Raw genomic sequence first — 13,421 nt, 5'->3', positions numbered from 1 at the left:
ATGTACAGGTGGAAGCCCAAACATCAATGTAGTCATTGGTCACTTGTATTCAATTTAATAAATATAAAGCAAAGGCTCTTCATATTTGTTTGTTTCACATTTCATTTGTTTCATATTTGATTTGTTTCATATTTGCAGTTACATTTCCATGACTCCTCTTGTAATAAAAAACTTCATGACCTTCTTTGCAGATATCTGGAGCATCTCAAGAAAACTCATTTCAACACCTCAGAACACTTCATGGAAGTCATTAATAACATTAATACCAGAAATGGGATCTGAAACAGTAGAACAGGTATCTGAATGTCAGGTCTTTTCGTCTCTTTGGCAGAACATTTCTTTGCGAATGGTCCTCATTAAAATGATAGTCACAATTCTGTGGACATTTACCCATAAAATGCACCTTACTAAAGGTTTTGAGGATTAATTTTTATGTTCCTTTTTTACTTTAGGGTAAAGTAAAAAAGAGTTTAGGTTATTCACTCATTTTGCTTGCACAATGTTTTGATTACCTCCCTCCTCCTCTATGAATGGGAACCTTCAGTATATCTCTTTCATAATGCATATATTAGAAGAGAAACATTTTTTCCTTTCTGAACAAAACAGCTAAGCAGAGCAATGGACACTAGGAGTTCTACAGCTGCACAGCTGCTGTAGTCTGGTATTTGAGTGAAGAAATATTAAACAAATATATATTTAGAATCACCCAGTAAAACTTCTTCCCTATGCAATAATAATGCTATAAAAAAGCTATAATTTTCCCCAGGTACATCTGCACCTGGGAAGGGAAAACAGCAGCTACAATAAATAGGAATGCAAAGAGGAAAAGAAAAGCAACAAACAGCTTTATTTACACCCTTTATTTTCAGCAATGAATGAGTCCATTGCTCATGCAGACCAAAACATTTTCCATCAATCTGACTTCCCCGAAGCTGTTTTTTTCATACAAATTATGCCACAAGTTAAGTAGTCTAAATGCTCCAAAATGGTGTGGAACACTTCCTATGAGATGAGACAATTTCAAGAAGCATGGATTTTAATTTCTTCTCAAAACCTGAGAGACATTCTCATTAGTTTTTAGAACTTCAGGGAATTGCAAACGACTACAGAAGGAGGGAAAGGGGTAAAGAAGGCTTATCTGAGTACAACATTCACAAATACAGAAAATCCCCAGCTGCTAAGTTAAAGACATCTAGATCAGCCTATTTTTGCTGATCTTTCTCTTTCATGGAAGTCTTGTCTGCAGAAATGTATGTGGACTTTTCTCATCCTGCCTGTATATCCACACTATGTACCCAGCCTTTTAGTTGTGCTAAAACAACTGTTCATGGGACTGCACTGTTCATAAAATCAGAAAACTAAGTTGGGTTAAAAATCTGCAAAAATAAAATCTACTCTCTATTATAGGGAGTAAAGCAACCTATTTGGTCATGGTAGGTAATACCAGAGTAGCCACCCAGGATATGGAGCTACAGTACTTAGGCTGCAGGAGATAAGTATTTATCTGCTTCACTTAAGCAATATTCCTGCTGGATTAATCCCACCAGACAGCATGGATGAGCCCCCTGCCAACAGTATTGGCAAGATTTTTACGTGTGGCTCTATGGACAGCACAGGGAGGAGCCTCTGGAAGGAGAAGCACAGCCTCAGCCCTGTGCTGTCTCCAGAGATCTTTTGGCCAGCAGTGAGGCAGATGGCATCAGGCTGCAGGCTGAGTAGCACAGAGAGCTCCTGTCTCTCATGTCAGGGTGACTCTACCAACCTGTAGGCTATTATGCTAAAGTACCCTCTTGCCATTTCCTGTTAGATGTGGCATAGGTAAGTATTTAATTCAAGGAGATGGAATTACCCTCTGGAGATATCTGCAGTCTTTATATAGTTAATGGGATAGAAGTAAGTGCCTCTGTTAGGAGGATGAGTTCACTCCTTCAACTCTTAAAGACATTTTTTACTATCCCTTTATTATATTGGGAGATTGGGTGGAGAAGATCTTACTTTTTAGGGACAAACAGCTACCATTTCTGTCACATTACTTAATTCAGCTAAAGTAGAAAATAGTTATAAAAAGAGAAGTCTAGTTCCTTGGCAATCAGATACCAGAGAAGAAGAACTGCTGAAGCTCCTTTAACAATGTTAAATCGACTGAATTATGTGAGAAGCGCCAGCATGTTGACACACCACAGGAAGTTTTTCATCCATTTTATTACTTTACAAAATTGCTTTAGGAAATAAACACAGTGAAAACAATATTTTCTGCTAGGCAGGTAACAGATTTTTCCCTGGAGTAAACAACCATAAACTCGTGTTGCTTGTTCACCAACAGACTAATAAACACTTTTGGAATTTGGGCAGATACTATTTTACTTTGGGTTTTTAGCAAGATTTGTCATCTGTACAAGCAGGAAACTAATGAAACATGCAAATATATCACATCTACATAGATTTGTGTACATCTTTAAATCTACCTCTGCACTATGTGATCTATTATTTGAATGGTCAGTGTATAATGGGAACAGAGGGCTAAAAGGACCCTTTTTACTGTTTGTGTGATTTCAATGCATTACACTGGAAAAGAAGAAGAATATCTATTAGTAATCAGAAATATAAATAAGGTTTTCCTACTGACTTTTAAGAAGTAGCCTTATGAATACAATTGGAATTATAATGCAATTATCACGTGGATAAGCTGAATTGTGTATCTGCATTGACCTTACATCACCTTTCTGCTAATACAGCTATAAGTGTAAGTATTAACACAAATCAAATTATCCCCCAGCTGCATTTTATGTTGTATTTTATGAACTAAACTATTAAGTAGTCACAGGTGAGATGGACAGGCATTCTTTAACTGCCTGGTTGCCTCCTTTCCAGCAGTATTTTACGATTTCTTCATTCTTTATGTCTAAAAATTAGTGACTGTCTTTCCTATCACAGGAGGTCTCATGTAAAAGTAGAATTTAGGATCCTGTTATGTACTCTTTAGCACATAAAGTGCTCTCTTGACAAACTACCCAAACATAACTGGTAATTGGCTCATAAAAAAGACAAAATTGGGGAATAAGAATTACATGATTACATGCGTCCAATATAAAAATGTATATCTATTTTCATACCTGTTAAATATATGTGATTAATAGCTTCTGAGACATTATTTCATATAGCAAAGGATTGCAGGCTTTATTTCAGAAAGAGATGGAGCAACAAAAAGTTGTTTCATACAATTTTTATAGGCAAAACCTGTATCAAGTGATTTCATAAATGCAGTAAAGAAAAATTTCCTTTGATTCACTGTACTAGAGTTCCTGATTGGTATCATTAGGCAAATGCCTTTTCATAGATGGCAAAATTGTCAAAAAATTTGTAAACAATTAGAAAAAAAGGAGAAAAGCAGAAACCTTCATACACTCATTATGAACTGTTCAAAAAGTTACTAATTCTCAAAGGAAAATAATAGTTTTTCACTGCAGTAAGTCAGAGAGTACCATGCACTGGGAAATGAGACTGAAACAAGGTGCTTCATTCTCAGTTTCTCAAGCCTGACTTCGTGACCTCAATGACAGCATGAAACAAGTTTTGGATGTAATTACCTAATTCTCTGAAATAAACAAACTGGTGAGAAGAAGCAACAGAACCTTGCAATCATGTTGGTGCCCACATAGGTGATCAACACAGCTATAACTTCAGATATTTCAGACTTCCCCCACAGGTATTTGTCACTTAACTACCCCAGGTATTTTTAGGAGATAAAGAACTTGTCACAGAGTTTCAGAATACCTTCTGTTAGCAGAGAAATGGCAAGTCCAATGGCAATTTGAAGCTCATTTCCTCTGCAGCTTAGTGATCATTTGTTGTTTTGCCTTTGCCTCTCTGGGTTTACTCTTAAATCTGTCCTGGAATGGCTGGAATCCCTCCCTTCTAACCCACACCTCTGCCTGTTCCTCTGACTCCATTCTGTTCCACAGGCAAATATAAGCTGTGCACTACTTGAATGCACTTGCTCTTTACGGCACTTTATGAAGCAAGACAACCAAATGGAGAAAGTGCTTTCAACACATTAGGCTACTAATAACGTGTGCCCAGAGGTGTTTTATAGCTTTTTGAGTGCATTTAAATTTCTTTTCATTCTTTTTATCTTTTAATTCTCTGGTTGTGGAAGAAAGGCAAAGCTTCTGATGTAGCCACCTTTAAAAATATATTTTAAAAGTGAGTAAGAGGAAATGGAGGTCAAAACAAGATAATAGTGCCTTAAATATGAATAATTATATTTTTGTTTGTTGTGGATTTGTTAAGACAGCAGAAAGAAGCAATACAAAAAGAAAGGTCATTATTGCCTAGCCTCCCAATTCCCAGTTGCTATTTTATCAACTGCCATTTGTGATTCAACAGCACTTTTAACACATTCTCACTGAAAATAAACCAACAGTGGAATATTGAACATTTTACTGCACAACAAAAACTAGGTTACAGTAGCTCTAAGTCTCCAGCTGCTACTGAAAGGGCAGCTTGGCATTTTGGCATGAAAGGGCAACTTATAATGAGTCCTTTCTTCTTCCACGTGTTACCTCTCTGCAAACCCCCAAATGGCTTACCCTTATTCCCAGTTAGAGTCCTATTTTCTTTATTCTTGTCATCATTTTTTGTCACTTAAAACCAATCAAGAGGTGTTGCTTGGTTTTGGGTTTTTTCCCCTAAATGACAGGCTTCCTGTTACCTTTCACAAGGGTGGAATGTTGAGAGCAAGTGTGACATTCCTCCAAAGTGTTTTGTTTTGATCTGATCAAACGGATCACAGTTTTTATTATAATGTGTTAACTTAAGCCTTCAATAATAATAGAATGAGGGAAGAGAGTCTCAGAGCTTCATGCAAACCTGCAGAGAATAAAGAATATATTGAATACTGTTTTGCTTTAATTTAAATACTAGCACAAGGCTAAAATTTAATTTGACTCCATATGAAAGTGGATGAATCAAAGTGCAGGGATTCTTTACTGAGTGAGAGAATCATATATAAAACTCCAAAAATATTCTCTCTGCAAGAATGTTGCTATTTTTTTTAAGACTTACATTAAACTGATAAATTTAAAAGGAAAGCCTCTTGATTTTATTTTCTCTAGGGGCATTGCTTCTCCTAAACTGTATATTAGAGTTCTATACAATAAAAATAAAGATGTCGATATTTTAATCAGACATTAAAGACTGCTGCAGAAGTTGTGCCCTTGTATACAGTAAAACAAAAAATATACTATTAAAAATAACATGAACAGATGGAATATTTTTGAGAAGTACAGAAAGAAAATTTAATTTACTTTGAAAACCTATCATGAGTACTTGAAGTCTACGCTGTATATTCCAAAGCAATACTGCAAGATTTCATGTCTTTATGATGAATGCTGTCACCATAATCAGAATGTGTCATAACAAATACTCCAACTATGAAGACAGAAGTTTCTTGATACAAATTTCCCAGATAATTCTGGAATAAATATTCTTGAAGAAATATTTCTCAAACAAATATTCTTTTCTTGCTCTGTTTTTCTATTTGTCTCATTGTCATTTAGACTCAATTATATTATAGAAATGCAGATGAAATACTGGGAAACAGCAGTACAGTTTGGCAAGACTTAAATTTCTCTGCAGCTAAATCTGTACATTTAAGAGAGTCTAAAATTATCTACAATTCTTTAAACAAGGTACAAATAAATAGTTTGTAAAATAAGGCAAACCTCAAATTGTCAAAAACATAAGTAAATATCAGACAGGGCCATATGTAACACTTGATAAAAGTGACATAGAGACAAATGTGATTTTAATTGTGCACCTGAAAACAGCCTACATTTTAAAAAAGTGAGGAAAATTCAGAGTGATTTATGTTATGTAATCCTGATGCTTCACTGACTACAGTTGTTCATGTAGATCTACGTGCCTTAAGAGAATCACAGATGGAGAAAGATGGCAGCAGTATGCTGCAGGTGTATTAAGATCTGGTTTTTAAATTTACCAAGACTTTAATATCAGTACTGGAATGATTATCTTCGTAATCTTCCCTTTACAAGGTTGAGAATGCAATGGAGAGCAAAACTCAAAGTGTCAGAACACTGTGACCACCTGAATGGCTAATACTGCTTTAAAAAGTGTTGAATGTATATTTACTAGCTAATGTCCAATTTATCTGAGTATTTGTGTCATGGGAAATGTGAATCATGTATGTAACAATATTCTGCTAGTAATACTTTATAGACTTCCTATAATTCTCTCTTGTTTTGGCCTTGATTTTATAATGCTTTCAACTTCTAAATTACTGATTATTTGATTTTTGGACTACTACAGATTATAGCATAACATGTTTGATACTAATGCCGCTATTTTTGGACTTGCTTGAAACATGCATAGCTGAGCAACCAAAAAGACATAAATGTTATTGTAATCCAAAGATCATAGGACATTTAAGAGCATATAATTCCTGAAAACTCAAAAATTAGTAAAATTGGAGCTTTCTGATTGGCTTGCCATTGTATTGTAACTGAAAAACTAAAATATTAAATCTGTTTACTTCACATGAGGGATATTTATTTATTAATGTAATATAACATTCTACAGTATGTCCTTACTGGTGGTAGCATCCATCAGAAAAAAAGAAAAATGTTCAACTAATTTGTTTCAATAATTTGCTTACACTGAATGTAGTCCTGTGACCTTTATTCTTCCTACAAGTGGAACAGATTGTTTTAGTCTAATCCGTTTTTTTCTTTTTTTTCACTCTTTGTCTCCTCTTCTACCTTGTGACTTAAATAATCCCTGTACCCAAACTTCAGCATCGTAAAGAGAAGGTATTATCATTTTCTTTTTTCTAGTGGAAGTGAAATAATTTTTTTTTTTTCTTAGCAGCAATTTCTTTCACTAGGCACTACTTTCTAAGCATACCAAAAAAGTTCAATTGAACTTTTAAACTCTTCAGAACAAAGGTTTAGGTTCTGAAAAGCACACCCATTGGGCCAACACCCAGTTTGCAGACCTCTTCATGCTAGCTTTCATGCTATTGTTGGGCTTCTACCATCAACTATGTGTGCCTCGTTAATTTCACAAATGCGTTATTTTACCCAGAAAAATGCAACATAATGGGATAAAGTGAAGCCACTGTGAAGTAAATATTGTAAGATCTTGTGGATATTCTCAAGACAAGCTTAAAATTTTTTGCCACCTCTTGCTTAGAAACTTTACCCTGTCATTCCCGTCTGATGAAGTTCATATTGTTCCTTTGCTGTCAAGTGCTGGCTCCAAGGTAAAAAGCATAAACGTGTAACTGTTGCAGTGTTTTTCAAAGAAATTATGGAAGAGGAAAGGGAAAAAAAAAAATTATTGCCCTCACTATAGAAAAATCTGCCACAGAGTAAGCAACAGGCAAGTGACAAATACTGAGTTGTGAAGATAAATCTCAAAAAACTCTATGAAGCTCTATCACAGAAGTTGCTAACTCAAATGTACTTTTTTTATTATTCTTTTGTTAAAATGATCCAAAATGTCTAAATTCCACTGTACTAAAGCCATTAAAAATTTGCCTTTAAATTTCCTGACAATTGCAGCACATGAATTAGGGATGTATTGGCAACTGGTGGTTCTTTAAGAGCACATGGTTTTGGATTGTTTTCTTAGACTCTTCCAGAGTATAATTTCTTTAAAAGCTACATGACAATTGGATACTGTCATCCAAAAATTCTGAAACAAAAGAGATGTAAGGAACTAGAAATCAGTATCAATTACCACCTACCTTAATACAATTTAAAAGTTCATGGAAAGGCAAATAGTTCATAGCTGAATTGAACAACTGAATTGAAAATTCCTACTTGGAGCATTAGCAAGAAAAGAAGCAGCAGTTTGTTCCCATTTTAAATGGCTTTTGTCAGCCATCCAAATTGGCAAGAAAAAGCTGTAGAACCTCATCAGTTCTTAGAAGAATTAGAGTCCCCAAGCCCAGGTTCAATTTAGCATATTCAGATTTCAGCACATTAACTTCAGTATCAGGATTGCTTAGACGAAAATTTTGGGTTTGATATAACCCTTCTGGTTTTTGAGGGTACTGATAAAACTGGCAAATTTTTAACACAGGTGCAATTCAAGTGACTAAAGTTGGAGAGGGATCCATCTTCAGAAATGAATGATCCTTATAGATTCATCAATTACAGTGTGATATTAAGTCACTTCCAACAGTGCATTTATATAGTATGCATTTTGGTTGCATGCCAGTATACAACCCCATTCATGTTGTGCAAATTTAATGTATTTCACCTTACATGAAATATGAGCTTCTTGGGACCAAAAGAAATTAAAACTACCAGTATCACTCTGAGCATCCTTAAAACACTAGAGGACACTTGTGCTAACCTCCTGAAGATGAAGAAAAAGAGTGCATACCTGAGGTTTGTCTGTTAAAGATAATCTGAAATAAAGTCAACTACATCAGTCAGCACATGGATTTTATAAAATCTCTTCTTAATAGTCAGAATATAATTTCTACATCTCTGCATTAAAATTTTAACTTTTTGCATAATAATATGAGTTCTAGCTTGTATAGTACAATGATTAGTAATATAACCAATACAGGAAAAATTGTTTGCTTGCAGACATCATCTTTCAGACTCCATTCAGTTAGCAACATTGCCTTTTAAAAATGGTGGTCATGTCAAGGCATTTTGTATTAGCTTCTACTTCTGCATTTCTGTTATGGCTTCGGTAGATACTGGCTATACTGCTGATCCTGCAATTCAGTCACATCATGTTTGTGTCTGATATGGACACGCTGGATCATGAGAGAAGAGGGTTTTGAAAAAATTTTTAGAAAAAACTAATCGATTATAGGTTCAACAAGGTATTTTGGAGCCAGGGACCCATAATCACAACTATTAGATACATGTGGCAACATAGGACTTGTTATTCACATTTTTGGGGTTTGAACCATCAGTTAATTTCTTTCAGACAGTTTGCATGTGGAAAAAGTAAAATAATTCAAATTTTCTGACTCAGACTAATACAACACCTTTTTTTTTTTGGTCAAAAATATCCAGGCATTTCTTTGGGAGATTTATTCAGAGAAATTCACTTTGGCGCCTCAAAGACATAAATGACAGGTTATCAGGATATGTATCTATCTCCTTAAGTATGAACTCACCACCCTAGGGTCCTTTACCAGTCAAAGGAAAGACAGACATGTCCTGAAGGAATTGATTTCATTATAAAATGGACATCAACAGTAAATAATAAGATTCACTCTGGATTTTCTGCCTTAAGACATCTAAAGTTACGCAAGAGAAATCCCACCAAAATCTACAGAGCCCAGATTTGATACAAGGGAAAAAGAAGTGCTTTCATTAATAATCTAGCTGTTATAGTCCTTTTTTCTAATTCTATTTCCTTTTTCTTTTTTCAAAAGGTAGATAGGTATGAGAAACATCATGTACATAAATATTTCTGCGACCTGCATGGTATTTTAATGAAACAAATTATTTTCTGTAATCTCTAGATAGGAATGAGAAGTTGATTGAAACTAAAAATTGGTCAATTTATCCAAAGAATTAGGAAAAATCCTTAACCCTGTTTCTTTGGCTCTGGATGACACAGTTAAGGGAGAATGACTGTGAATAAATGCCTCTCTCAGATAGGAAAATGCTAACATCAACAGTATGTGCATGCCAATAACCATCTTGTAAAGAAAAAAAAAATACAGGGACCTCTAATCACATCTAATAATTTTTCTCTGTAACAGTTTGGGTTTTTTCTCTCTCTGTGTTCCTAAGGTTTCTTATATTCACTTATCACTTATGCTGTCAAACAACTAATTCTTTCTGGCAACTGACAATTTAAAAGAAAAGTATATTACAGGAAGGAGAGTGTCATTGTTTTCCATAAATTTGTAAGAGCTATGAACAAATAGGACAATTCTAAAAATAGACCCATGGATAATTATCATAAGCCCTAACTCTCATGGCTACTTTACAGGATGTCTTTGGGATAAAGTAAATACAAAGACTGGCATAACAGCTGCATAATTTAGGCTATTTACCTCTTATAAAAAATTAGATAATTTCATTCTGTATTTTATGGAAACCACTGTAGAATTATCAACTGTAGTCAGAAAAAAAAATCATGTAATAACATTGCATTGCCAAAATTCAAGTTATGCTAAGTAACCATAATTACAGTCTCATCAGAGCTGAGGTGTTTCAAAACACCTGTAAAATTCAGGTGCCTCTGCCTACTGTTACAAGAAAATAAATCCACAGATTTAAGTAGCAAGAATCATTAGTAAACTGAAGTAAAGATGGTAAGAGAAAAAAACCCAGAAGCCTCAATTGTCAGGGTGCCTAGTGAGACAAGAAAGGTTCTACATAGCAACAGCATTTTAAGTATGAATAAATAGCCGTAAAGTTCGCTGGTACTGCATGGAAGCTTGCAGATGGCAGATGAATTCATGTCTGTCATGTTTTTATAATACAATGACTTTTACATATTGCTGCCAGATGGAACACAGTTTTGCATCTTGATTATAAATCTCAAAAAAATACAGCTTCCTTCAATGTGCTCCCTATATTTGAAACAAAAGCAAATTCAGAGACATATTTGGGAAGTTAAAGCAGATTTAAGGAAATATAAATTAAATCCTCAAGGGCTTCCTTGTTATAACTCAATTCAAAATAATGGAGCTCCCCATGTGTTCTCAGGTTTTAGGAAAACCACAGAAGGTATCATACAGGTTCCTATACAGGGAGAACTACATGTTCATTTTTAATATAAATACATCCCAGTCAGGTCCAGAAGACCTCTTAATTAAACTTAGTAGTTGAAAAAATGCTTACATAACATTTATTCCTGCCTCAACAATAAGTGGTATCTATCCCACAAGCTCAGATGGTAAGAGTGCAGTGCATGAAGCATAAATGCATTTAATCATTGCTGATAACAAGTATCTGTATCTACACCACAGAAGCACCTTGCCTTTCCCATCACGATATCTTGACAGAACTAAAATCTAATTCAGATCTGGTTATACCAGTTTCTGGAGAGATGCACTATGAAGAAAGTACAGGATTTTTGTATTTTACATGTGTTCCTGCATCACACCTGGCCTCCCCATGTGCTTCTGGTCTTTGCTTCTAATCCTAATTGGTATTGCTATGAAGCAAATAACTCTGATAGCGAAAAGTGAATTATGTGACTGCAGGGAAGAATATTTTCCTATTCAATGGTTTCTCACAGAGTCTGATTTGACAACAAACTTGAGTTGACTTCTCTCAGACAGCCTCAAGCATTGTTTATATGCAGATAATTCTGTATGTAAACCCATTAGGCTTTTATGACAGTTATAATCAAATATGATTGGGAAACCTTCTGGCTTACTTGGATCCATACTTACATTGTGCTTTGTGAGGTTGGAAATGTTACTTGCTATTGCTTGTAGCCAGTCAATACAGTCTTCAGCAGAGAGACACTGAATTATTCCACTGCAAACCCCATCCACAGCAATTACTTGGAACGCATTTTGCCTACAGACATATCACAACAGATCAGGTCAGAATAAAATTTTATCTTTTCTAGCATATCATCTTAACAATACTTGTAAAAATGCTTTTCTTTCAACTACAATGAAGGTCAGCCAGTGAACACCAACAAAAAGCTGGTTTTCCTCTTTTGTAAATATGTATTAAAACAATCATGCTAAAAGGTCAACTCAGACAACAAAAGGCTTCCATAAAGCTATAAAAAAATTCCATAGACCAGCTCCACAGCATCTTGACCAGCAGGCTGTGCAACCTCAGAAGATGAACAAATGATAGAGCTGATGCTTATCTCAGACTTAATACAGCAGGCTACAGAGAAGGAAAGTGCATTAGAAACCATGGGCAATAATTTAGGAAACTCAGTGAATACCAGTATCTTTTTCTCAATACCTTTGTTTTATTTTTATAATATAGTGTCTAAACACATTTGGATTACTGTCTGGAGGGCCCTTGTTGGCTGCTCAAGCTTATAGAATTTTTTTTCTCTTCTAAACTACTGATTGAAAACTTGAAGAAGTCAAAATTGATCAAATAGCATTAATGATTTTTCCAATTGCATTTCTGAATATAGGATCATTACCAAAATACACTCCTACCTCTGCTTCTACCCCCAGCACCAATCTGGGCACATATACCAAAATCCATCATGCATTATATACTGATTTTCCACTTCCAGACACTGAGCAATTATAGAACAAGAGAAAAGTTTTCAGATGCTAAAGCAGTAACAGATCTAATTTCTTCAGTAAATTGCTTTATTTGCTAAAAGCTCTTGTACGGCTCACAGGTCTCTGCCTTCAAAACCAAAACACATCAATAAAAATCCATATCCCAGAGAAGGAAATTGCAGAACATACAGAGAATACCAAGTTCCACTGCTGACATTCTGCTACAAACCCAACTGTTAATGATCAATTCATAGTTAAGATTAAGTACATCATTCAGATTCTTTGAGAAAAGCTCAAGCAAAGTGCCTGTTATCTCCAGGGTAAAACTGAGTGTCAGTAATGACAGCTTCTGGCATCTGAAGACAGATATCAGTTTTGAAAAGCTGCTTGTTTGGGATCTTTTACCTCTTAAAATTTTATTCTAGTTGTATACAATGTAAGGCTAATATCTCTTTTCGCTCCATCCATGTTGAGAACAGACTGTTTCTTCACTTAGGAGAAGCAATAGAAATGAACTAGAACTATGCCTTTGCTTTGAGTCTTCGAGCATGAAAACCAGCTTTTGCAGGATAATGAGACATGATGTTTCAGGGTTATTTGGTTTATTTAAATCCAGAAGTTTTATCCAAGGGGTAGTGATTTTTCTTTAAATTCACAAAAACACCAACCAAAAGAGACTTATTTCAGGGACTCATTTTCACAATAATTCTAGTAAAGTTTTGAAGATGATTTATTTAAAGAATCTTCAGGTAGTGTTGCTAGCATTTATTTAATCTATCCTTTATTTTAGATGGCTATAAATAGCAATAGCAAATTTTTCCAGAATAAATTTCTAAATCCTCACATGAAGACCATAGCATGGGCTCAAAATTGTTGATGATGTTTTTTAAGAAAAATAACACTAGTTTCAGGACTTGCCTTGTTTCTACACAGCATATCATAAATCAAAGCAGGGATCTAATATATCTATTAATGAATAACATTAACAAAATTATAAAAAGCCCAATATGTTCCAGATTCAATCCTCATGCACATATTTCCCTTGGACTACAAACACAGTGAATATAGTGCATTTGGGGCATCAGATTGTTCCTACTGTTCCTAGGAATTTGATCTGTGCAAGTACAAAATCATTAATCCATAATGTTATTTCCCAAGTATCAACACCAAATTACTCAAATATCAACAGTATGATATATGGCCA

General features: G+C 34.8%; 1 protein-coding gene across 2 annotated transcripts in view; it reads right to left on the bottom strand.

Moving 5' to 3' along the window:
* Positions 1 to 13,421, bottom strand: part of SNTG1 (syntrophin gamma 1) — a 326,664-nt gene that overhangs the window by 88,220 nt on the left and 225,023 nt on the right. For both annotated transcript variants that reach the window (XM_059481150.1, XM_059481159.1), the window contains one exon: positions 11,405 to 11,534. In XM_059481150.1, coding sequence (XP_059337133.1) covers positions 11,405 to 11,534 — 130 coding nt within the window. The remainder of the gene's footprint in view (positions 1 to 11,404; positions 11,535 to 13,421) is intronic.

Source organism: Ammospiza nelsoni, chromosome 1 (assembly GCF_027579445.1).
Source record: "Ammospiza nelsoni isolate bAmmNel1 chromosome 1, bAmmNel1.pri, whole genome shotgun sequence".
In the NCBI taxonomy this organism is placed as follows: domain Eukaryota; kingdom Metazoa; phylum Chordata; class Aves; order Passeriformes; family Passerellidae; genus Ammospiza; species Ammospiza nelsoni.
Note: the sequence above shows the minus strand (reverse complement) of the source record. Positions and strands in the feature narration are given on the sequence as shown.